The 25,055-nt window shown below is 51.1% G+C and overlaps 2 protein-coding genes across 2 annotated transcripts in view; one reads left to right on the forward strand and one right to left on the reverse strand.

Moving 5' to 3' along the window:
* On the forward strand, positions 1-17,298 carry TGME49_239910 (cyclin-dependent kinase). The gene is made up of 10 exons (XM_018780578.1): positions 1-3,436; positions 3,619-4,468; positions 4,943-5,282; positions 5,679-5,792; positions 6,561-6,772; positions 7,463-8,599; positions 10,500-10,948; positions 11,862-12,168; positions 12,609-13,536; positions 13,797-17,298. Exons 1-10 carry the CDS (start codon positions 3,408-3,410, stop codon positions 16,406-16,408), a joined length of 6,978 nt encoding a protein of 2,325 aa, XP_018637639.1. The 5' UTR covers positions 1-3,407; the 3' UTR covers positions 16,409-17,298.
* TGME49_239930 (beta-catenin family protein 1, putative) overlaps positions 16,804-25,055 on the reverse strand; it is a 10,189-nt gene continuing 1,937 nt past the window's right edge. The window contains exons 2-13 of the mRNA XM_002366591.2: positions 24,732-24,844; positions 23,287-23,521; positions 23,018-23,072; positions 22,449-22,777; positions 21,831-21,880; positions 21,291-21,362; positions 20,531-20,706; positions 20,187-20,243; positions 19,119-19,267; positions 18,424-18,537; positions 17,896-17,968; positions 16,804-17,678 (exon numbers count right to left, since the gene is read on the reverse strand). Of these exons, the coding sequence (XP_002366632.1) occupies positions 17,389-17,678; positions 17,896-17,968; positions 18,424-18,537; positions 19,119-19,267; positions 20,187-20,243; positions 20,531-20,706; positions 21,291-21,362; positions 21,831-21,880; positions 22,449-22,777; positions 23,018-23,072; positions 23,287-23,521; positions 24,732-24,844 (1,713 nt within the window). The 3' untranslated portion in view covers positions 16,804-17,388. The remainder of the gene's footprint in view (positions 17,679-17,895; positions 17,969-18,423; positions 18,538-19,118; positions 19,268-20,186; positions 20,244-20,530; positions 20,707-21,290; positions 21,363-21,830; positions 21,881-22,448; positions 22,778-23,017; positions 23,073-23,286; positions 23,522-24,731; positions 24,845-25,055) is intronic.

Raw genomic sequence — 25,055 nt, forward strand, 5'->3', positions numbered from 1 at the left:
CACTGTTGAAGTACCGCCGACACCACTGGAACCGCGAGTGTTTCGTTCTCCTTGGTGAACGAGACAAGATGCCTAGAGATATTTGCTGAGCATACAGGAAATGTTATGGTGTGCGTCCCGTGTCGGTCGGCGCTAGGCCGTCCGCCCGGTTCTTTAAAGTTGTGCCCTGACGCGGCTTTTGGTTTCCAGCCTGATACGCTGCACCGAATCATGAGGACGGTGTTTTGGAATTTATGCGGCATCTGAGATAATGAGAGGCTCCTAAAGTGACTCGTGTGTTCCGGGCTCCCAGCGAACTTAGGCGTTCCGTTGTCGTCGCTTGTTCGCATGCGTGGGGTGAAGCATGCTGAACTGAGTCCATGCGGCTGTGAAAGACTGAAGAACATAACTGGCTCCCGCAGTTTGAGAAGGAAGCACGTTATTTTGTATACTCGTGGCGGAGGGAGGGCTTTGCAGTCGCAATATCTGGATTTAAACGCAAGTGATGAGGTGGGACAGCTCGAAACTACGAGACAGACTCAACAGCATTGTCAATTGACTGAAGATGGACCGTTTGGACCGTTTATGTCACGAAATATGGCCGCCGTCGACGTATTCTCTAGTTACACTCTAAAAAAGGAACGAGATATGATGAAAACAAAGTTGAATAGTCCCTTTCGGTAGTGAGTACCCCGCGAAAAAGACCTTGAGTCGCAGATTATCTATTCGGCCTTGCGGGGAAGCCCACAATTTCTGCAGCCGTACCGAAAAACGTCTGTCCTGAAAGATACACCCTGACTTCCCACGGAAATATCACACTTGTGTATGCATGCTGGACTCATGTCGAAAACCAGTGCCAGATAGGTTTTGTATCTATTCTGGACGAAGTAGGCCAACTATTAAGCAACAGAAGTGGCCTCACGCGAGGGATCGTACAGTGAAACTACATCACACACAAACAGAATTTGAATATAAGATCGGCAACAAAAACTCTAATCTAAGCTCTTCTTCTTGCATGTCAGAGATGTACAAATATTCATCAAATCAGGCTTGGGGAAATAAGTGGCGTCACGCATTGCTGCGTTGTGCTGTCACACGCGGAAGGCGCATAGGTGGGCTTTTGGCCGGATTCGTCTGTGAATACAAGTCCTCTCGGCTCTCATACAATCGATTTTTCGTCACGAAATGCGAAAAAAACATTGCATTTCTCAGTCGGCATGAACAACTGAATTTACCTTGTTGTGGCAACAGAGGGCACGCACTCGCTGCGTCGTTCCGGCTTTTTTTAGGTGCCGATTTCCTTTTGATGGCAGTGCGTGCTCTCCGCTGTCTGAAGCCTTTCTTGTAAAAGAAATGGGCTCAAGATGTCACAAGTATCGAATAAAAGACCCCCTGAAAGGCACTTTTAGAAGAAGGCTGTAGATGTTGAGCGCTTTCCACATGCTCGCCCGAAAGGATAAGCATTCCATCCTCATCTGCGTTTCCCTATTCATGGCCAAACGCCTTGTTTTTGTGTTCCGAGAGAGGGCTAAATTTTTTAACGTTTCTTATCCACGGGCAGAAGACTCATCAACACACTCTTTTTTTCGTTGGTTGTCGACAGGCGAGGCAACTGCACATGGGTGGTTGTGGCCCACATGGGTTCTGTCTGTCGCCTCAGGAAATTCGTATCGATTTCTTATTAATTTCTCCTCCTTTGCAAGGGCCCATGTACCGGTTGATGCTTTTTATTTAGTCAAAGGTGCCTTCAACAAGCTCCCCCGAAAAGCGGAGAGGACAGCGCATGTAATGCAGTGATTTCCCTTTCGCTGCTCCTCCCCATCTTTCATTTTCTTGCCCGGGAGGAGAAGCATAAAAACGGCGGAATCTGTGCGCTTTTCCTTTGGCTTTTTTACACGTGACTGAATTCCCCATGAAGTCATCCATCTAGGCCTGGACTGGTCTTGGAAACAAGGACACTGGCCTTACTTGCGATCGAGACGGGTCAACGTTCCATCATTGCGCCCGTCCACAAACTTCCATCAAAAAATCAAACCCTGAAACCGTATATTTGGTTTCGAACAGATTCACCGATCCCTCTACGCGTGTCACGTAGATTAATAAATTCTGCATTACCGACTGTACGTGTCGAAATATCCAATAGAAGTTGTGTTTGGTTGGTGGCGATTGCCAGCGAAAGCCACGTCACAAACATACATGCACATTCCCGAAACATATATACTGCAGTTAAACTTCCCCTCACGTCCGAAAATTTATTCTCCGATTACACGCGTAGAATGTCTATCCGGCCAGAATTTCCCCTCGGATATGCGCGCAGCTAACGGTTGTCACTCAAGCTTGAATCCATAACGTCTCAGCGAACCCAACCGTCAGGTGAAATTCATGACCGGAGACCCAAGGTGTGGCAGTATAAGACATTTTCTATAACAGGGACTTCCTGTGTCTCGTTACCGCAGTATTTTGTGGATAGACACCGTTCCCATGAAAGCCAATCTTCAAATTGGTCGAACTCCCTGCTCTGAGGAAACAGGGGAACACATCCGTGAGGGTCCGTACAAGGGCTGCGTTTGCTTACCTTCCTGAGAAACCGACAGAGCACCAGCGGAAACCCCGGCGTGCACAGACGTTTACATGCGGCAAGTATTCGAACTATCCGGCATCTGCAACTTCTGCTCGTGAGATGCAGGAACCACGCGGGCGGCTTGTAAGGCACGCCGATGCGTGCTCAAATGTGAACGCGGGGTTTTCGCGTGGGGAAATCTCAGCGTCCATCCCGTTGCCGCGACAGCACGACGCAAATGGAACGACGATTAAGGACACGTTCTGTACCACCGGAAACACATCCACTGCATCTTCCATGGAGAGATTCACTGGAAATCCCAAAGGCTGCCTAAGGCAGCTCTGTGCAGAAACAGGTGTGGTAACGACACGATGTCGCTGCTGCGAGGAAGATACCGGTAAAAATAAATGCTCGGCACCTTTGGTCTGCTACACACATTCTCCTGCAGACGAGCCTACTGAAAACAACCGGATCAGACATTTCTCAAGTTGCCGGTCATCTGCACCATCTCTCTGTGGAACTTGTTCCCTTCTCTCAATCTGTGGTTTGCTTCTTGAGACTCTGGGAGCTTCAGTTGCCTACGCGGCACTCACAGTTACGTGCAAAGCAATGCGCCGCGAAATCTTGTCTTCACCGCACTGGGCGACGGTGCTAGAACGCGAGGGTTTACTGGCGTGTCTACGCTTTGAACCACGTGGGATTATCAGTGAAAGAAGATCCAAGGGGAAAGTGCGGATTGCGCGGACCCCCGTGGCCGTTCTCAAGGCAGTAAGGACCGCATCGCTAAGGACAACGGAAGGACAACTTCACCACACTGATAATAGACCGGATTCTTTCTGCCGCTCCGTTGTTGAGACAAAGCCTGCGGATGATGGCTCCCGTCACGTGCACAATGAGGTACATGTTTACCCATGCAGCTCTCTTTCTCCCACATCCGCATCTTCAATTTCCGGAAACAGAATTGGGGTAGATTCTGTGAATGATACATGGCGAGGTTTGCATGCAGAACATGCAGAACACTCGATATCCACTTCTTGTACGCCTACGCCGGCTGTCTGTTCTTCTGCTGTTTCTGCCAGCAAAAGTCCCAGAGGCGGCGTACAGTGTCGGCCTTTGAAGGCGGAGGATCATCCGTTCAGCGGATCCACTGTGTCACGTACTGCAAGAACCAGTCGTACTGAAAGCGGACACCCTGCTGTATGTGCGACCTCTCAATCTTCAGGAACTTGCCGCTTAGTGTCCTGTATTCCGCAATCTCCAATAGCCCCTTCTTGTTATGGTTCACCTTCTATTGGTTCTTTCTCGATTCCTTCTTTAGCGGCCTCCTGTCCTTGGTGTAGCCGCTCGCGAGACCCGGAACAATCTCCTCTGTTTACACGCGTGGCTGTTCGAAGTGTCAACCTCGCGAGCGCAAATGCAGAAGTTGACGATGGTGTTCCAGCGTCGATACTCCGAGAAGCATCTCTTCTGCAAGAACTTCGCCTTCAGCTAATTCATGTGAGGCGCCGACAGGATCGAGAGGAATTGGAAAGAAAAAGGCAGCACGAGATCACCCGAAGCGCCTACCGCTGTTCTTCGTCTATAGCCCTTACCGCCGTGCCTCCCACGCTTCCTTCTACCTGCCCCGTCTGGCTTCCTTCCCGGTCTTCGCTTCCTCCGCGAGAGCGGCGACCCCGTTCGGAATGGAACGTCGATCACGACCAAGCCGAATTTCCCTACGGGCCTCTTCACGACAATTCGGGAGATCCTGGGATGGAAACTGCTGGACAAACGACGCAGCTTGGGGATGTCTCCGCGTTGATTCGACGACGTGCAAGAGATGCCCATGAATCGATGAACATTGTTGAGTTTTTCGGCTGTCAAATCGAGGGCAGTACGCTCTACATGATTACTGATTTCTGTGAGAGCAACCTGCGGACATTCTGGGAGGTGCGTATCCACTTTCCGCAATCCACAAATTCAACTACGGCTTTGGCTGTCTACTTGCCCCCGCTTCCCCTGTGTTCGAGAAGTTGTTTCTCAAATTGTCATATTATTTTTTTGTGTATCATTGCACCCCCGGCTCTACAATGCAAGATCCCGCTCTTGGTGTTTCAGAGACTACACCCGCCCATTCATCAAGGTCGACACTCACCGTGTAGTTGCTGTGTCTCGAACCTGTTTCCGTACTGTTTACTCTAGGGCTTAAAAACGACCGGCTTCTTAACTCTCCGCTCCCACACAGCAACTCCTTCACCGCTGTCAAGAGAGGAAACGTTTGATGTTTCCACATACCGGATGACCGGCTCACAGAATCGTCGCTCCCTATCCGCCTCCAGCCTCTCTGGCCAGCGTTCCCTAAGCCGCCGTCCTGCCTTTCACGCGAAAGAAATACACCGCGAATTTGTCTGGCGCATTCTCCAGAAGCTCTTACGCGGTCTCTCTCGTCTGCACAGCCACGGCATTCTCCACCGCAACTTGAAGCCGGAAAATATCCTCATTCGTCCTTGCACTGGAGGCAAAGAAGGCCCTGAGCCTGCGGCCACAGTTACTCGGGAAGGCATGAGATCAAGATTTTCTTCGCGCACAGATTGGCCAATTTCCAAAACCTCAGAACCACTCACAGCGCCAGAGACATCATCTACACCCCGCCTAGTGCAGACGTTCATCCGTGACGGAAACGGGGCCAAAGAACGGACGATTCGCAAGATCGCGAGACACAAGCGTGTTGCCGTTTCGGTTCCTTGTTCACCTGAGGAAAGAGGTATGGCGTAAACAGTTGAGAAATGAAACTAGACGAAGACAAACAGAAAGAGATTCGACGACTGCGTGTCTTGCCGCTGAAAGTGGCGCGGCAACCCGGAAGAGAACGTAAAGGAAATTTGCGGTAAAACACAGAGACGCAGCGGGTCCAGTTTAGCGTGTCTGTCTGTGTACGTTGTAAGACTTGGGCTGAACAAGAGAAAAGCATAAAAATTTCCAATCAATCATCTAGAAGCTGTAGTCAAAAAATGTACTGGGGGGCATGTTAGTGACCGATACCGTTGACAGTAGAGGAGTGCAAAGAAGGGAAACGAGGCGATCAGACGGAAACAGACATCCGCACCCGATACAGACGGTAGAAGTAAAACTTGACGAGTGTCCCAATGTCCTGCGTCAGAAGCAGCAAGTGGAGACGAGATGGACGAGATTCTTCCGAATGTTGACGTTGAACTGAGTGACTTCGGATTCAGCAGACTGCTGCAGGAAACAAGAGGCGCGTACACGCCCGAAAGTGAGCGATAAAATAGGGTACACACAACCAGCGAAACAGCAAAAAGGAAGAGAAACTGTATCAACCGCGGAAACCGCACTCGCCTTTCTTAGCACTATAGAGGAACACTGAGGTCTGTAAGAAGGGGAACTCTTCAACGCCTGCGGTTCTCATCCACACTCTGTCAGTTCAAATGCTTCAAATGATTATTCTTTAGAAATCTTCTGCCCACACAGTCTCGACAGTTAGAGTTCAAGGTGGAAACATATAGAGGCCCTCTGCGCAACAAGAGCACGCAACCAGAGCTCTGGGGGCATCTACGGTGGTGAACCAGAGTCGATGCGTACAGTAGGTATGGTTTTACCAGATTTCTCCGACAAAACAAGGAATCGATGACCGGGAAAACTCCAGGTATAAACTCCTTGACCGCCAGCAGCCGTGTTCCGTTTCCACAGAAGTCGCGTCACGGTACACAATTCTGATCCACTGTTCAGCCTTCCACGTTTTCTCTAAGAACAGAATCAGGTTTATGACCGCCACAAGTTTACTCCTATTCACCATGTAGTCGCCTTGGTACGGACGTCGGTCTCATGCTTCTCCTTCAGATATACTTTACACGGTTTCTCAATCGTCGTGAAGGCGAGAACGGAATGCGTTTCACAGAACAGGGATGTGTACTCGGGAAGATGGCATCAAAAGTATAAACTTTTCCAGGTCCGAATGCACAAATGTGCCAACGTGAAAACGGACCTTTTCAGCGCTGGAGTTTTGCCGTTCTCACGCTCTCAGATCCTAAAGACAGAGAGCGGTCGTATCGCGAGAGCAGGCGCCTCTTTTATCGCGCTCCAGAGCTCCTACTCATGCGCGGCGACGGCACAGTCGATTCTGCACCCATGTATTCTTTCGGAGTTGACATTTGGTCTGTCGCAATCATCTTCATGGAGCTCGCGCTTCTTCGACCCCCCTTTCGAGCAGACTCAGAGATGATCTATCTGTTGCAAGTCAGCATATATGACGACAACGCGTTCTGCACACATCTGTTCAACCTTTTGTATTTGGTCGTGTTCGCAGACATGGAAGTACCCACATATACATATATATATATATATATATACATGTATATTTGTAGAAATGCCTCGTATGGTGTTCTGTATATAGCGACTCGGTTTTCAGACGTAGATCGTGGAAACAGAAAGGTACCGTCCAAGCCTCTCTACTGAGATAAAAAGATGAGATGCTTCCATCTGCGTCCTCCCTACACGTGCTCCTGCTTTCCGGCCCCGACGTTCTGTGCCTAAAGCTGTCAGCAACGCGATTCGTTCTCGCTCCTTTATCCCGTTCGACATTCCCACTTTTCAGAGCCCTCGTGATCGTCAGACTCTCATGCACGATCTGGCCGAGATGTATGCAAATCCATGTATAGATCTACGATTTTTACCTGTGTATATGTTTGTAGACCTATATTCATGCATGAATGCATAAGCGCTTGATCGAACTTTGCACTCCATCCGTCTTCGTTTCTTCTTTGTCGCCCTGCGTCGTATTTACGTTTCCATTTCATTTTTCATTGGACCACCGGTGGATGGGGGGAAAAGGAAACGACGGAGAAACGGAATGTGCTTTTGTGCCGTCTGCTCGCTTCCGCTCTCCCATGTCGGTGTATCGGTTTCTTCGTCTGTCGCTTTTTGCAGATTTTCCGTCTCCTTGGCACCCCAGTGGACGCACGGACATGGGCGGAAATGTGCGGTTTGCCAGTTCCAGCTGATCCTTCCGCAGAGCACCGGCCTTTTTCAAGACAAAACCCGTTTTTCCCTCGCTTGAGAGTCGAGCATTTCCCCGTCACCCGATCCCCGCCTCTCTACTCGGGGGTTTCTGACATTCCACCGTCGTTCGTTGAGAGAGGTGGCCATGATTCTCAAGCAAAGCACCGGGCACAGACCCTCGCTGCACAGGCAGCAACCCAGACACGAGTAAAGCAGACGAAAAGACCGTCCGTTTCGACTTTGGCCCGTCCCGAAGTCTTCACCACGCGTGCCTCAGTGGCAAACGAAAGATCGAGTTCCTCGTCTCTTGATTCTTCTGCGTCCTCGAGCTTAGGTTTGCGCGACCGCGTTTCAGCTCCGTGCAAGACGACTCTACCCCAGCGAAAAAGTCAGAGTGCCGACGACGGGGAGGACACAGAAGAACCGCAGGAGAGGAAAAGACGAGCCAGGGAAAGAGACAGGAGAGAAGGCAGCCAAGAGGCAGAAGCGGATCGGACGGGCTACTCAGTACAAAGGGAGTACGCGCGACAGAGTGACGAGGAAGAGACAAGATACCGGAACGACGAAGGCGTCGACGGAGCAGTGCCCCACAGAGGGAGGGAGAGAAGACGCTCAGCGCCTACCTTTGCAATTCAACGCAGAGAAGCAGAACGCATTCGAAGGGACCCAGATGCACCTGAAATGGCAGTTTTCTCCTCCCCCGCGTACGCACAGCACATGGCAAGGGCGCCGCGTCTGCCACCCCCCGAGGAAAGTTCTGACAGGCGCATGTTGGCTGAGTCTCTGTTTTTTCCTAGTGAACAAACAGGACTCCAGGGCAGCAGCCTTCTCTCGCGAAGTTCAAGAGACCCACAGGAGGAAGTGACTCCAACAGAAGGCACTGAATCTGTCGAGACCGCGGCGCTGCTGAAAGAAGCCGAAATGTGGGTTCGAATGCTCCCACTGTGGCCACCTGCGGACTGGGACAAAGTCATCGATTACTTCCACAGAGAGGAGGAAAAACGTGAAACCGAAGAAGACGAAGAGGAGCGCGAGAAAGAAGAAGCTTCTTATTTTGCCGAAACGGTGGACGAATGCATGGCCTCGAAGGATGGCGAGACGGATGGAAACGCAAAGCAGGCAGCGAAACACCGGGATGACGGTGTTGTCGCCCGCAGAACCCACAAGAGGGTGGAACGTGGGGAGGCACAGAGCTCCGAAAATCCGACAAAGAAACAAGAGGAACCTTGGCTTGAGAACGGAGACCTCTTGAAGCAGAGAGAAAAGAGCCCCACCCGCGGAGAGAGCAGAACTGTCCGTCTGGAAGCGTCGGCTTCACAGGAGAAAACAACTGAACCGGAAGTTACAGGGACAGAGTCTCTAGGGAAGGAGGCGAGAAACTGTGAAAAAAACGAAACTACACATTTTCCGAGGCCCATACACCCGAGGCATCTTTCTGCACCTTCCACTCAACCGGGAGGCATGTCCTCCTGTCAGGAGGCAGCAGATCTGCTCTTCCAGTTTGGCCTTGTCATGGGCGCAGACGGTTTGGAACTCCTCAGAGAGATGCTAAAACTCAAAGGGAATGAACGAATTTCTGCAGGTAAACTCAAACAATCCTGTTTTTGCCATATATATATATATACACTCGTAGCAGGTACACATACAAATTTACGTAGAAAGATTTACCCATCTCGGCATTCTTAACATGTGTATTTGTTCCACCATTCTCAACCTGCATATATATTTACATATTCCTCTTGTTACCCCTAGCATATATATATATATATATATATATATATATTGGCATTCATAAGAGGCAAATGGGTATGCCTAGATGTAGCATGTACCTTTCCGTCTCATCTTCAATTCGAATATATATATATATATATATATACGTATACAAAGGTATACATAGTTTACCTTTGACGTGCGTTTATGCGTTGAAGCATCGTTCGACGTTTTGTCTAACTGTGTCTGAAGAGAGCGACCTTCAAGCCTAGGATGCGTAGTCGAGGAAGACATTGAGGCTGGATCGATTCTTATACATGCTTATATATATACCTATACGTATGCAGTTGCATGCAGGCATATGTGCGGCTTGTATACCCATATATACATATATATACGTATATATATATATATATATGTAACTGTAGACATAGGCGTACTATGCAAGTCCCACGACAGACAGAGACCGATACGGAGACTGAAGGAGATGTGAGTAGGTGAAAAAAACGATGACTGGAGGAATTCTTTCTTGTTCTTGTTTGGACTGCAGCGTAGTAAGTTGTGATCACGGGGATTATATGACGCTTCCGACTCAGAAAGACTTTCGGAGGTTTCTGGGGATTTCCTGTGGGTGTTTCAGCGTACACCTGCTCACGCCTTTGCATCTTCTCCATCGAGAGTCACAAGCCACTCACTGTTCTGTCTAGACGTATCCAAGCGCACACTTATCTCTGCGCATCTTTTTCGAGAAGCAAAACTCATCACTTGCGTTCTCTGGGCAGGTCGATGTCCCAGCCGTCTCGACTCCATACGCGCAGGAGGGGAGCCGCGACGCACGAGCAGACGCGCGTTTTCCCTGTCTGACTTTGTTGCGACCTGCGCAGCTGCAGCCTATGAGCGCGTTTGCGCTGTGTTGGAGAAGTCACGACTTTGGCGTTCTGCGCGGCGGAGAAAGCTCGAGAGCAACAGGAACCGCGGAAAGCCCCTTTCAGAGGCAAAGCCGCCAGCGAACTCCGCGGGTCTTGCCGTCGCTTCTGTGTCAGAAGAACACAAACGGTTGCGGGTGCCTCGCTCCGAAGCTTCGAGTGGAAATGCACCTTGGGAGGCAGACAGGAGCCGAGAGCTGCCGTGGTCGTCGGAGGGCGTTTTGCGACGAGCCGAGCACCGGGGGCGACGCGAAACGGTCTCGGCGAGAGCGCAGGGATCGAGTTCGCGAGAGAGGTTCGTTTCCGTGAGTGGCGGAGCTTTTTTTCAGAGGCTTGCGACGAACTCCCAGAAGCCGTCGCGTCTCGCAGGCGCGGACCGAGTGGCAGGAAAACTGTGCGCGTCGGTGCCTTTGAAGGCAGCGAACTGCAGGCGCGCCGTCACTCGGTTGGCGGCCGAAGACCCCCAGAAGGGCAAGACGGCGAGTTCGAGCATGCCGACGGAGACCGGAGCCAGAGAGCGCTACGCGGAATGCACTCCCCAAATCGAGGAGAGAGAGAAGGCGGACGCGAAAGAAGCTCCGAGGCTGGAGAGCAGGGCGACAGAAGGAACCGGGGCCGAGAGAGAGTCAGATACACCCGAACAGCGAGAGGAAACACAGGGGGAAGGACTGAGGAACTCTCGAGGATCGGAGGAAAAACACTCTGCGTCAGCAGGCGTCACCAGTGGAGAGAACGACGAAGACGCGAATGGTGCAAAGTCACAAGGCGCCTCGCTACCGTAAGGCGTAAAAAACGCAGAGAAGTCTGTCGGAAAACAACGGAAAGTAGATCACACGTCGCCCAGTGCACAGTTGAGTTTTTACGCATGCATGTAGCGGTTTCACAGTCCGTGTGTGATCTTTGAACTGCAGTTCCTCTACCAGTCTGTCTTCAGGCACACAACCAATTCCATCCTCCATCTCCAGAGTTCACGAAGACTGAAGCGAGTGGCGCCTTGTTCTCACAATAGTAACATGCCTATCTGTCTGTCTTCTTCTATCTCTCTGTCAGTCTATTCCTCTCCATTTTCACTGTATATGCATTTGCGTATATGTCTGAATGCGTCTGGTACTGCATTTAAACTCGATCGCTGCTGCCTTGCTTCAGCTCTGTTTGTCGGCGTCTCTAGGTGACATGCATGAGTTCTTCTTAGGACTTGCATAGAGAACTGCCTTCAGTGCCTTCTCTCTGCATTTCCACCCTAACCTGTTCATGGGTGTTCACGAGCGAAGGAAGAAATACCCAGACGCGCGGAATAACAAGTGACGCTGCTCTTTTCGTCTCGATGACGAAAAACGACCAGCAGTCAAAGCGGCTGACACAAGAGGAAAATGCATCTGCCTCTGTAGGGAGATCCACGCGTTTACAAGAAGCTCGACAGTCGTATCTACGCATATATGCTGGCACATGTCCTTCACCCCCCCTGTCTGTGTTTACGGATATCTACATGCATATAGATGTATACGCAATTTTGCATATTTGAATAGAGTGGGTGACACTCTCGAAACGTAGCCCACTTTGAGAGCCAGCCATCATTCGAGCCACTGCGTTGGCCTCTCCTCGCGTCTGGTGTATTGTAAAAACGAAGGAGAGCTGGGGCCTTGTTTCCGCGTCTCTGCGCTTGCTTCCTGCGGCGTTTGTTTCGTCTTCAGAAGCGCCTTTCTTCTTCCGGCCTCAGACGCGCCGTCTGCCTCGCTTCTCCTTCGCCTCCAAACCCGCGCTGCGCCGGCGTCTGGCATTGCCGTCGAGCTCTCGATGCGGAGAGTCGCCGAGTCTGTGGCGGAAGGCCTCCTCGCGCATCGCACGAAGGCGCAGAGAAGGCGGGAGGTCACGGAGAACCAAGCCGCTCGCGAGACAGTGTGGGCGAGAGACGTCGACGACGCAAGCGAGCGCGAGGAGGCCAGAACGCGCATAGAAGACGCAGTGACGGAAGCTCTGGAGGCACTCCGTCAGACTTGTGTCAGTGCAGGCACTGAACAGTTCTGTAGTAGAGGAGAGAAAACAACTCGCCAGCATGAGACACTGAGAAGTCTGTTCCACGCACACAACAGTCGCGCCCTAAAGTGAAATCCATCCACCTCGTTATGCGTTAGTCACTTTCATATAATTATATGTATGTACGTTTTTTTGGTACAGAAGGCCTTCGTGGAGGTATATGGATGTCGACCTCTAGCCAGTCGTCAACTTGCGGTTTTTCATTTTTTCTCTCCACTCCCGAACGTCTTCGCCTCGCGCTGTGGCTTCCAGTCTGTTTGAAAAGTTCATCTTTTTCTTTGATCCTAAAAGTCTCTGTTTAGACGACGCAGCAGCCCCAGTCGTTCATCCGCGCGGTTGCTGCTTCTCGTCACATTTTCGATCGGTCGCATGTAGCTTCTTTCTTTCTTTTCTCGCCTTCGCAGATGGACCTCCTCTTCCGGTTCCGCAACGAGTTCGAACTTAAAGCGGCAACGACCCACTTGGCAGCTTCTCTGTTCCATCGCTTCTTTTGCCAGGCTCTTCTTCCTTCTTTTCTTTTCGAACAACAGTCTTTGCCGCCGGAGACTGACCCTGTTGCCTCCCAGGTATCTCCCCCCAAATCTGTCTCTCTTTTCTCAGCTTCTTCGGCTGCTCTCGACAGTCCTCGTTCAGTCTCCGGCGCGACTTCTCCGTCGGCTTCTGGTGTCCTTTCCTGCCCCGTAATGTCTCCATCTTCCTTCTCTTCCTCTTTTTTGCCTTCTTCTTCTTCATCTTCATCTTCATCATCTTCTTCCTCCTCTTCGTCCTCCTCTTCTGCTTCGCCGTCTTCTTCCCTGTCACCTCGTCCAGGGTCTCTCGGCCTGGTGCCTCCTTCAGCTCGAGACGCCCCGGAGACGTTGCTACCTGCCGCTTCGTCTCGAGTCGGTGCGTTTTTCCTTGTTCCTCCTGGGGAGCATCCGCTTTTCTGCGAGGTTCTCCGCTCCTGCGAAGAGCCTGGTTCCTCCTCAGATGTCGCGCCCAGCCTCTGTGCCGCCCAGGAGGCGCCGTCACTCGCGGCGCCGCGTTTCCTGCTCTCCTGTCACGGAGTCCGTCGCAGTCTCCTCGCCGCCGCTGCATGCGCGAAAATTGCAGACGTTCACAACGAACGGTCTCTCGAATACTACAAAACAACGAATGCGCAAGACTACGCCACCAGAGTCGACGAATGCTTCGCGACGGCCTCGAAAAAACCTTGTCTTTCTTGTCTCCTGAGTCGTCAGGAGAAGCGACGCGAAGAACACAGCACTCGCCGCATGCAGGGAGAAAAAGAAGGAGAAGCAGAAGAAGGAGAAGCAGAAGAAGGAGAAGCAGAAGAAGGAGAAGCAGAAGGAAGTGAGTTTGGACGAGGGAACAGAGACGGGGAAAGCAGAGAAGGAAACGTCAGGAAAGATGTGAACGAAGGAATCACACAGGAAAGAGAGGGAATCGAGGCGAAAAGACAGAGGCTGAGAGGACGGGGAGGGGCAGAAAAGCTTCCTTTTCTTCTCGTGCTTCCCCGTCGGTTTACCACTCACTATGTTTAGTTTCCTCCCCCTGTTCTACTTCTTCTTCATCAGCGGTTCCCCCTTATGTGTCTACTCTCTCTTTTTCAGTTTCTGTTTCGTCTTCTTCTGGATGTTCTGCCGCCTCCACACTCCCCCTTTCGTCTTTCTCTTCTCGTCGTTCTTCCGCTCGCGACGAGGCGGCACCTTGTTGTGCGTGGGCAACGCGACTCTCCGCTTCGAGCCTCGTTTCTCTGGAAAAAGAAATTCTGCAGAAACTGTCTTTTCGCCTCTGTCGTCCTACAACCGTCTGGTGCGCCGCGCTGCTCTGGGATGTGACTCAGCTGTCTGTACACTCGGCGCGGCAGCGAAGAGCGCTCAGCCGCGTCGCGCTCGCAGAGCCCCGAACCAGCGCAGCAAGGCCTCTGTCTAGGCGCCCTGTCACTGATTCCTCTCCAGTGGATTCTCCTTCGTATATGCTCCCTCAGAAGCGGCTTTGGTCGGGAAGAGACAGGACCGAGGAACGCAGCCGAAGAACCAGCCGGGAGCCTGTGCGTAGAAATGGCAGAGAAAACGAGGAAGAAGAGACCACAGCTCGCCGCAGCCGAGATGTGACTTTCGCGGCGGCGAGAGCGACGGCGCTGGAGGAAGGAGCCGTGCGGGGACGGCCTTCTTTGTCTCCCCAGAGGCGGAAGACGAGGAAGGCTGCATCTCGCGCTCTCCCCAACAGCTCATCTAAAGAAGCCGACCTTCGCGCGACAGCGACACAATCGGCAGAGAAGAGAGGAAACCGAGGAAACGCTGCAGCAACTGTGGAGGAGAAACGAGGCGGTGGACAGCAAAGAGAAGACGGCAAGAGAGCCGCCAAGGTTCTGGAAGGAAGGTCGACCAACAGTCACGATAAGCGCTCACGCAGATCGACGTTCTGCGCCCTCAACCGGAGACTCGGCAGCCGCGAAGGAACGGCTTTGTCTGAGACTTTGTTCAGTGCCTCGAATCCCTCCGATGATGGGATCTATTCGAGGAGCAGCTCGAGTTCTTGTTCGAATTCCTCGTCTTCCTCTTCGTTTCCTTCTTCTTCTTTCCTCTGTGCTTCTTCCTTCTCCCCGGAGTCCGTCGCTTCTGTGCGTGCTGCCGCTCCTGTGGATCGGGCGCCAGAAAGCCTCTTTGCTTCTCGTCGGTTTCCACCGCATCCGATGGACCTCTGTTGCTCTGCCGGCGTCTTCTCGCTGCCTCTCCCTTCGCCCCGGCGCCTAAAGCAGTGCCAACGCTTCTGTTCTCTCCTCGCAGATCTGTCGCTCTACGACCTGCGTTTGGTCAGTGCGCCGCCTCTGCTGCTGGCCCAGCTTCTGCATTTGCGGTCGCTCTTCACTTTTTTTCCTGAGCTTCTTTCTCCTCTCGCCTCCCTCGCAGAGCACGCAGGCCAGTCCGGAGCACCCGGCGCTCTGCGCGCGGCGTGGACGGCCTTGCGCGAAGGCGAGACCTCTGGAGATCCCAACGAATCACGAAGGCGGATGCGGAGGGAGAGAGGTCGCGTTGCTCCCGCGAAAGAGCGAACTCAGTCGCAGGGAGGAATGTTTCCGGGTGCCTTCGATGCACCCGCGTCTCCTGCTGCCTCGTCTGCCTTCCCCGCTACCTTTTCAGCTGCTGCCTGTTCTTCTTCTGTTGCTTCTTCGGCCATTTTGGCTTCTCTGGAGAGCGTCTGTGGGCCGCTGCTTTCTCCCGGCGTTCGACGGCAGCTGTGCGTCGGGCCGCGGCATCCCTGGGAAGTTCTTCGACTCGCAGAAGCTGCTGGCGCGTTGGAGACGCATACGCGAGCCTCGCAGGAGTTGCGCCGCGCGCCGCTGCTCTTCCCCGCGCATGCAGCTGCAGCTGCGGGGCCGTCCGGCGCCCTCGCCTTCCTCCGCTTCGCCGCGCTGCTGCACGAGAGGCGCATCCGTCAGCTCGAGGAACGGGAGGAGGACGACAGCCGACGCAGAGGCAGGAACGAAGGAGAAAAACGGAGGCGACCAGGAAACGCGCGCCGAGACATCCGAAGCGAAGAAGGAGAAGAAGGCGAGGGACGAGAGGGAGAGGGGGAAGGAAACGAAACGCAGAGAGAGAGAGAGGGAGAAGGAGAAGAAGGAGAGGGAGAAAGAGAAGGAGAAGAAAGAGGAGAAAAGACGTATGGTGAAGGGAGGAGGAAGGATGTAGGGGAACCGGAGCCGCGGGATCACATCTCAGAGCCACAGCAGGAAGAGCATCGAGAAACCGCGCTACGGCATCACTTAGCGGGGCACTGTTCCTCGCGACTGGAAGAGCTGGAAGAGCAAGAGGGAGACGGCGCTGGCGAGGAAAAAAGAACGCATCGTCAGAGAGGGTGGGTGACAGAAAGAGGAGACGCATGCGCTGTCGCGCTGGAGGAGAAGGAACGCCGCGCGCCACTGAGAAGAAGCGAAGTCCGTCCAGAGTCGAGACGCGCATCTGGCGCGACTGTGCAAGGCTCCACCACACAGCGGGGTGCTGACAAAGACGCAGAAGGACTTTCCAGCTTTGCTGAGACATCCTTTGAACAAACGCGAGATCAAAACAGATTGGAAAAAAGGAGGCCAGGAAACGCCAGCCAAGGACAACTGGAGAGACAAGGAAGGCGAAAGCTGCGCAGACTGCCGCCAGCAGCCTTGGCTCTTCTCCTTCCAGACGACGAGAGTGTGGATGCGCTGCTCAGGATGACGAGCGAGTGAGGAGATACATTTGATAACAAAGCGCATGCCGATCTGCTGAAACGACAAATCAAAGACGGAGAGACTGGTCCACATCCCTCGTCTCGGACATATACAGCAAAGCTCAACTGTTCTTTCTCCTTCCTGCCTGTTGCCGCCTTCTCTCTCTTTGAGTTTGCGTTTTCACCTAGTTTATCATTTTTCTTTGAAGTCCTCGTTCTCTGTCTCGCTCTTCGCTTTCTCCGCCTGTGTTCGTCTCTCCCCGTTGACTTTTTTTGTCGTTTCCTCTCCTCTCGCCGCCAGTCGGCTTCTTCTCTGCGGAGAGAACTGTGGGACCCAGAGATCCATGAAAAAGGAAGAGCGGTCTTCCACGCACAGTTTCCCTCCTAACTGGAAGCTTTGAGTCGCTTCGGAAAGACCGCGACTCGTGGAGACATTTGAAGCGACCCGTCCGACTAATGACTCGAATCGCGACATACTCTCTGGAGACGACAATGAGAGCCAAAAACGATTGACGCGCGAGATTGAATTTCAGCTTCTTGTTCATTGGAAGCAGTCTCCACGGGTAACGAAGGCGCGGAACACCACGCTCCAGCGAGAATCAACGCAGTGTACGTTGGCGCAAGAACGGCAAAGCAAGACGACCGTTTCCGCCTGCTGGGAGCTTCCAGTTCTTCCAAAAAGAGAGGTCGAACAGACGAAATCTCAGCAGAAATCCCCTCGAAAAAAGCGAGACGCAACGCCGCAAGAGGGACAGCACGAAACGGACAAAGAGAAAGAACATGACAGAGAAAAACCAGATAAACGTAGATGTATATTGCCGGAGTCTTGAATACAGACTTGTTTAGAAGAAACCGCTTTCCTTCTTTTCCATAGGCACCTCAGTTTCGTCAATCTCTCACGTCCCTGCTGTCTCTGCCGCCGTTCTTCTTTGTTCTCCCTCTTGTTCTCCTTCTCTGTTTCTTGTTCTCCCGCTTGTTCGTCTTCCCTCTTGCGTTTCCTCAGTCATCTCTTCTGCGGCGTTTGTGTCGATCTCTGTCGTCGTCTCGGTCTCTACGGTTCTTCTCCGACCTGAGCCGCCGTTCTCGTTCTTTTTCTTCTTTCTCCTTTTCTCTCTCTTCTTTCTCCCTTTCTCGTTCCACTTCTTCTTCGTCGGTGTCCTCCTCCATGCTTTCTTCTTCTTCCGCCACGACGACGCCGCCGGCGTCGTAGATCTCCTCGAAGCGCTTGAGCAGGTGGAGGAGGCGCGCGCGTTCCGTCGCCGCTTTCTCATCCATGTGCTCTGTAAAATCTGAAAACATGCAGCATTTGCGACGCATGCACCTACACTTTTCACCTCGCTGGAGCGTATCCTTGAAGAACGTTTGGGATCTGCGTTTCGCAACGAAGTCCCTCCAGCGACGGCTGGCGCCTTTGGGTCTTGGACTGAAGCGCATCGCTCAGTGTCTGTGTGTTTACAAGTCCTTGCGCAGCGTCTTGAAGGCGTTTGGAAAAAAAAAGAGACTGACCTGTCACCACCTTGTGAATTTGCCGGGTGTCGATGCTTCTCATGTTCAGAAGATCCACCAGGCGCTTCGTCACCTAAAAACGCAGAGAAAGGACAGGCAGGAAACGAGGCAGGGCTCGAGAGAAGGCGCGAGACAGAACGCGAAAGAAAAAACGGCGGACACAAACGGCGCGAGTGAAAGAGCAGAAAAGAAGAGAAACAGAGAGGCGCATGCACAGGACACAGAAGGATACATAATCAGAAACGCGCACATAAGAAAACGCGGACAAGGATACACCCATGAGCTTATAAATACCTACATACACAAATACATAAATACACACATAAATGCAAACATTCATAAATGTTATACATACATACACACACATACGCATAAAGACATACATACATCAAGACATATATATATATATATATATTTGTATGTATATATATCTATATATGTACATGCAAATAGTTAAATAGCTAGCATAGACGCAGATGTACAAGTTTCGGATATCGACTGAACCTTTGTTTCCTTTGTTTCGCGTACCAACGCGTTCCCCATGTTGGCGAGACGCACGATGACCGAGTCGATCTGTTGAAGAGTGAAGAGACCGTGATCACATGCGTCGAGGTATTTCCTTTCCTCGTCGTCGATCTCCAACTGAGGAAAGCGAGCGGCCGCAAAAGCGAACAGAGTCGAGTTCTGCGAATTTCAAACGCCTTCGATCTTCTTCCCCTCCGAGACGCGCCTTCTCTCACATGCGTCGTCGCGGCTTTTCGCGTCGCCGCTGTCGACGACCGAGACCATTTAAATACATAACCAATATATATGTATATCTGACTACGCATGTCCGTACACATGGGGAGCGGTGTAAATCTACGTACTTGGATACAGATACATACGCACACGCATATACATAGAAAAAAGGTATACAGAAAAACCAAAATATGCACAAATACATTTATATCTATTTATGTATATGTATATACATATATATATATATATATAGATATATACGCACAGATGCGTATATACGGAGAGGCACATCTCTATGTACGAACGCTCCGACAAATAAAAGGAAGAGGATGTGAATGTGCATTTTTAGATTGGAAGGCTGTTGAATTTCTGTTGATTCTGTGTTGCGGCCGACTCCATGTCTTCCCGCGCATGCAGAGAGCCCGTGGGGACGAATTGTCGGCTGGCTGTACACCCCAGAGTCGACCAGTTCCGCGATCACTTACTTGCTTGGTGAGTTCGTCGTCTTCGTCTCTTTTTTCTTCTTCGCGCCTGGCGAAAAAGGCGTCGATCTGTGCCTGGTACGCGTCGTGCAGTTCCAGGAGTCTCTCCAACTTTTCACACTGATTTTCCATGAACTTGTTTAACACCCTCGCTGCAGAGAACAGACCAATCGCGCAAGAAACCAGGAAGGCCTACGACGGTTCTCCGGTGTCTTCACAGCGAATCCACACCCGACGCAGCGCATTCGTTTGTCTCGATAGACCACTGTATACGCGAATGCATACTTAGGCATACCTACGTATATGTGGGTGTGCATACATGTCTGCACATTTATATATATATATATATATACATACATGTAAATATATACATATATATATATATATATATTATGTACATACATAGTTGCACAGATATGTTTCAAGTGATATGTGTGTACGTATGCGTATATATATATATATATATATATGTACATATATGTATATAGGCATAAATGTTTATGTATAAATATTTATGTATTTGTGTGAGAATAAATCTGTAAAGGAAGAACTGAGTGTTGAGGCAAATATGAAGATGGACGCTTCGACGCAAAGACCGCTGCAGGCCGTTTGTGCAAGGTCCACTTTGTTCTTGCATTCATGACTGCGTACGATCCACACCTCTCCACAGACGAGACCGCATGCAGGCAGAGAGAACGACCCGCTGCAGCATGAGACGCATGAAGAAACGCGGACGCGTCTCCACAGTAACCGACAGACAGAAACCTCGAGAACTCCGCATTTTGTAACACACAGAAACAGAGAAAGTTCTGAATATACGCGACTGCGGACGGAGACGACTCGTGGCTAGCACTTGCATGCGCATGCGCTTCATTCCTCTGGGTGTCGAGGCGCGCGTAGTCTGCAGATGTTCTCATTCTCTTTTGCGAGGAATTCGGAGGTATCTTAAAAAAATGCAGCAAGCCAGGAGTCGAGTCACGCGTTCCCTTGTCAAGAGGACAAGGAGAGAGAAGTTGATTTTCAGAGCCATTGAGACGCGCGAAACGACGCCCCCGCAGGCGTCCGTCTCACCCGTCGCAACTCCGCTGCACCCGCGACAGAGAGAATTGATGATCGAGACCGCGTGCTCTGCAAAAAAGGAGAACGAAACGGCGCTCGTGGAAGCAAGGACGCACCCGCCAACGCGAAGAAAAGCCTTTTCTCGGCCAAGAGAACGAGGGGAAGCGGAAATGCGGCAGGCACAAGACGCGAACCAAGAGAAAGCGACTGAACGAAGAGGCGAAGCGAGAGAGCGAGAAGAGAGGTGAGAGGGACGCGAGGGTGCAGCGATGAAAAGAAAGAAGGAGCGGGAGAGATCGACGACGCGACATTTTGCGGTTTTTGCTGGTGTTCTGCAGGGACGCGCGGCATCTCACCTTCATCCCGTCTTTCCTGCGCTTTGTTCCGTTTCTTCTGGTGACTCGGTCTCGCCTTCTTCATGAAAATCGAAAAGAGAAATTTGAGGCCGAGCTTCTCCACGAAAATCTGACAGTTCGGCGGGCATGCTAGCAAGGCAAAGTCCAAAACTTTGATCGCTTGCGAACAGAAAAACCTACAGACCCAGAGATACACCGAAACAGTCAAAACGTCAGTCGAGACAATTCCACACAAATGGACGTTCACCGAAAACAATCGACAGGCACGTATACACACATACACAGATATATATATCTGCATACATATAAGGGATGTACATGCCCAGGTCAATGCTCATCAAACCATATACATATATATACATATATATATATATATATATACGTATACATGCATATGTACATCTATATTATATATATATATATATGTACGTATATGTACATATATGCGTATGCGTTTGTATTTGTAGCGCGGCAGACATGCGGCGTTTTCCGCGCGCGGAGGTGTAGAGTTCGTGAGGATCCGCTGACCTGGCAGTGGTTCTGCAAATTCAACGAACTCCCCGGTGTCGACGTCGTGAACCGTATACACAGTCCTTCAGAGATGCATACTCACATGCGTAGATGTACGGACCTCTGTTGCCGCCAACGATCTTTCTCTCTTCCCCTCTCTCCTCAGGCAAAAGCATGCACATGCGAAGAGACAGCGGCACCTGCATCCGCGACGGATTTAGACAAAAGTCCAGGTGCCCAGCGCGGTTACCTTCTCTCTTTGACGATGCGGAGCATGAGCTCTATACCCTGCTGCTTGCCGAGAAGCTCCTTGTTCGCGGGTCTGTCGAGTCCCCAGAGAGAGGAGAGAACAGACACGAAGAACGGAAGAAAATAAAACTGTGCGGGAAGGAGAAAACGACTCCGAAGGCCAGCCTCCCCAAGGGCATTGAGAGAGAGCGAAAGAGCGAGGAGAAGACGAAGGAGAGAGACGCGCGCGCGAGAGAGAGAAGACATACGACGACGAAGAAAGGCGAGAGGCGGCGAAAACGAGACAGAGAGGAAGACAGACGCAGTCGAGAACGGCAAATGAAAAAAGCGCGAGAAAGAGAAAGAGAGAAACGGAAACAGCAAGTGAAAGCGAGAGAAGAGGATGTTGCATGACGCAGCGAGACGACGCAAGCGACTGTCGTTCATGCCAGGATCTCAGGTGGAAAGCGAAACTGCGGCGAGAGGGACGAGAGAGGCGAGCAAGCATGCTAAGAAAAGAGCCATCGCCGAGTGCTTTACTCTGCATGCGTTCCAGACTCACACGAGCAGAAGGCTGCACAGCGCGTCGAACAGATTTTGCGCCATTTCTTCCTGAAAGAAAAAGAAAAGACGAATAGCCCCCCATACACGTCGGTCAGTCTTCAAGAAGATGCAAAAGCGCACAGATATACACACACATCCTCTACAAGAACCATATATATGTATATATATATATATATATATATACATATGTATGTTTACGGATGAATCTATACATATATATATATATGTTATATACGTTTGTAGAATTCAGTGTACTGATTCACTCCACATCGGCGATGTTCTAGGCGCAGATTGTGGTCTCTGCGGCTAACTGCTATCGCGTCTCTCCGCAGCGGGAAGAAAGGTTGCAGGTCACTGGAAGGGGAGATCGAGACTAGGGGGACGGTTAGGAACATAAGCATCGGACAGGCCGAGCGTCGCGGCCAAGCCAGAGATCTGCAGGCAGGCCGTTGCCCTCAGGCGGCTGCTTTTCTTTGTCTTGGACAGAGTGTCGAAGCCGCGGTTCCCTCTCGCGGGCATTCAGAGTGTTCTGGAGCTTTTTCTTTGAGGAGAGATCTGCTTTTTTCGTCTCTTTCTTGCGCAGAGCGAGAGCGTTTCGTATCCGTCTTCCACGTACTTCCTGCGAGGACTCAGGATCTCTTTTCCTGTAGACCGCGACGGCCCTGAGGAGTTTGTCGACGGCGTCGCCACCCTGTTTCGCGCCGAGACTCTCCCGTGCTTCCGCCGAGTTCTGCAGAAGAACGACGAGAATTTCGCTCGCGTAAAGTCGATTGAAGTCGAACGCTGTCGGCTGGCCGCCCACTGGGTTTCGTACGCGACGCAGCAGCCAGTTCGGGAGCTTGTGAAACTTCGTGAACTTCCCTGCGAGGCTCGGCTCCGACTCCAACAAATTTTCGACGATCGACAGACAGTGCGAGACGCCGCGCTGTTCGTCTTCTCCACTCTCTGGAAAAAGAAACAGCAGAGAAGAAGACACGACCATGCAGAAACGCAAAGTGAACACGAGCAGACAGCGCGGAGCAGGAAAGAAGAAAGAGGCGAAGAAGGAGAGGAGACGGAGCGGCGAACGAGGAGCGGGAGAAGAAAGAAAAGGACGGAGACCAGAGGATAAAGCTAAAAGAGTGGGCAAACAGACGACAGAAGAGGAAGGACGCAAGACGGAAGTGCATGAAGACCTGTACCGACCTTCGTTGATCCGCTGGAGAGTCTCGACCGTCAACTCAGGAAGCTGGTGTTCAACCTGCAAATGTCAAGACAGCGAAAAACCTCACACGATCCACCCTGAGAACTCTAAATTTTCTTTCTCTCCGCTGGCACCTTTTACAGCACACAACTCCAGCCTGAACGTACGCAGAGATCGGCGTTCGTCTCGCGAAAAAACTGGACATATCAGGCCCTCTCCCTCGCTGCATGCATGCAGCCACAGGAGAGAAAAGAAATCAGACAGCACGCACCAACTTGTTGAGAATCTCTTGAGGATTTTTGCACTCCGCGAGAGTGTCGGCGTCCGTAAATTCTGCGAGAACGTCGATCACTTCAAGTTGGATGTCCTGGTTGCTGTGGTTCAGCAAAGAGAGAAGAAGTTCCAGGCCCCGCGCTTCAATGAAGAGAGGATACAGCGCAGGGTCCGCCGCCAGCTGCTTCCACCTTTTGATTTCCTCATCCAAATCCACTTCGCTCTTTATCCATCTGAAACACAATAAACAAGAACAAGAAAGCGAACTTGTCAACGAATCGACTGCGCCGGTCGATCTCTGTGTGTCGCGCTACCTGTCTAGACATCTCTGCGCTCCTTCTTTCTCCGTTTTTCTTTCTCTCTCCTTGGTCAGTGTCTCTTCTTTCGAGATCTATCAGCCTCAGGCTCTCCCGTCAACCCCTGACTCCGTTACCGCCTTTGCGTCTCGCGAACGTCGACCCCTCACTGCTAGTCTTCGCACCTATCCAACTTGGTTCACTCAAAACTGATCCTCTCCGTCTTTCCCTCTCCATCCGCGGTCCCCGACCTACAGCGATTTACCTGTCTTTCCATCTACATTGGTCTGTTTCTACCTAAATACATCCCTTCGTGTCGACGTCTCTCAGTCTCCTCATCTCTGCTTTTTCGACCGAGTTCCATCTTTCAGTGATGTTGCGCACAAGCAAAGGATTGCTCGCGATTGTGAAGAGAGAAGACACACAGAAATGCAAACGCGTATTCACTTCAGTAGGAACGCGCATCCTACACACACACGTACATATATCTATTTACATGAATACAAATATATAAATTCATAAAAATACACATAAATACACATAAATACATATAAATACACATAAATACATATAAATACATATATGTATTTTTGTACACTGGTCGTTCGAAAGTGGAGGCGAATTCACCGCTCGAGTTACTTTCGCAGCGAAGGAAAGAGAGGTGAGCGTCTACAGGTAATCGTGAGTGGAAGCACACAATCTGACAAATATGTCGCCATACACAAACACGCTCACAAACAGACTTCTGCACAGGCAGATGCTTAGACTGCATATTCACACAATACCCATACATATATAAATATATCTATATATGCAAATATATATCAACATACATGGACAGAATAGTCATACATGGATGCATATACATATACATATACATACATATATATATATATATATATATACGAATGCGTGCATGTATGCATGTACGTATCTCTCTCTGTGTGTATATACATATGTATTTATATATTCAGACATCATGGATACAGACACAATTTTGACGGGGTGTATGCCTTTGGCGTTGCGCGCGGTTGAAGCGGCGAATGAAGAAGAAAGTTGCAGACAAGGAGAGAGGAACTCAAGAAAAGCCGGAGGGCGGAAGCTGAAAATGAGTCTCGGGTACATGCAAGAGAGGGAGAGGCCTCACTTTTCAGGATCTTCTGCATGTCGAATTCTGTCCTGTTGGTTTTTCTTGATGCGCCTCTCGAGCTGGGCGACGGCTCGGCGTAGATTCGCCTCCGTCAGAACCTCTACATGCATCTGAAAGACAAGCGGACGCGAGCGGAGAACGGAAGAGCAGAGAGGTAAGAGAATGGTAAAAAAGGACCAGAGAAAAAACGCACGACGACGGAGTTCCCGACAGAGGAAAAAGACGAATAGAAAAGGCGGCGGAAGGCTGGCGCCTTCGACACTTTGATTCTTCTACGCATTTACTGTGCCGACCATCGCACTCGCGCTCTGCGTAAAGCAC

Source organism: Toxoplasma gondii, chromosome VI (assembly GCF_000006565.2).
Source record: "Toxoplasma gondii ME49 chromosome VI, whole genome shotgun sequence".
NCBI lineage: Eukaryota > Apicomplexa > Conoidasida > Eucoccidiorida > Sarcocystidae > Toxoplasma > Toxoplasma gondii.

Bases quoted from the DNA above. Each gene is read 5' to 3' on its own strand.
- TGME49_239910 (XM_018780578.1), top strand. From the start codon at position 3,408: ATGATGGCTCCCGTCACGTGCACAATGAG. The intron at 3,437-3,618 runs GTACATGTTTAC...TGTTTCTGCCAG, and splicing joins CCCGTCACGTGCACAATGAG to CAAAAGTCCCAGAGGCGGCG. The intron at 6,773-7,462 runs GTCAGCATATAT...CGCTTTTTGCAG, and splicing joins AGATGATCTATCTGTTGCAA to ATTTTCCGTCTCCTTGGCAC.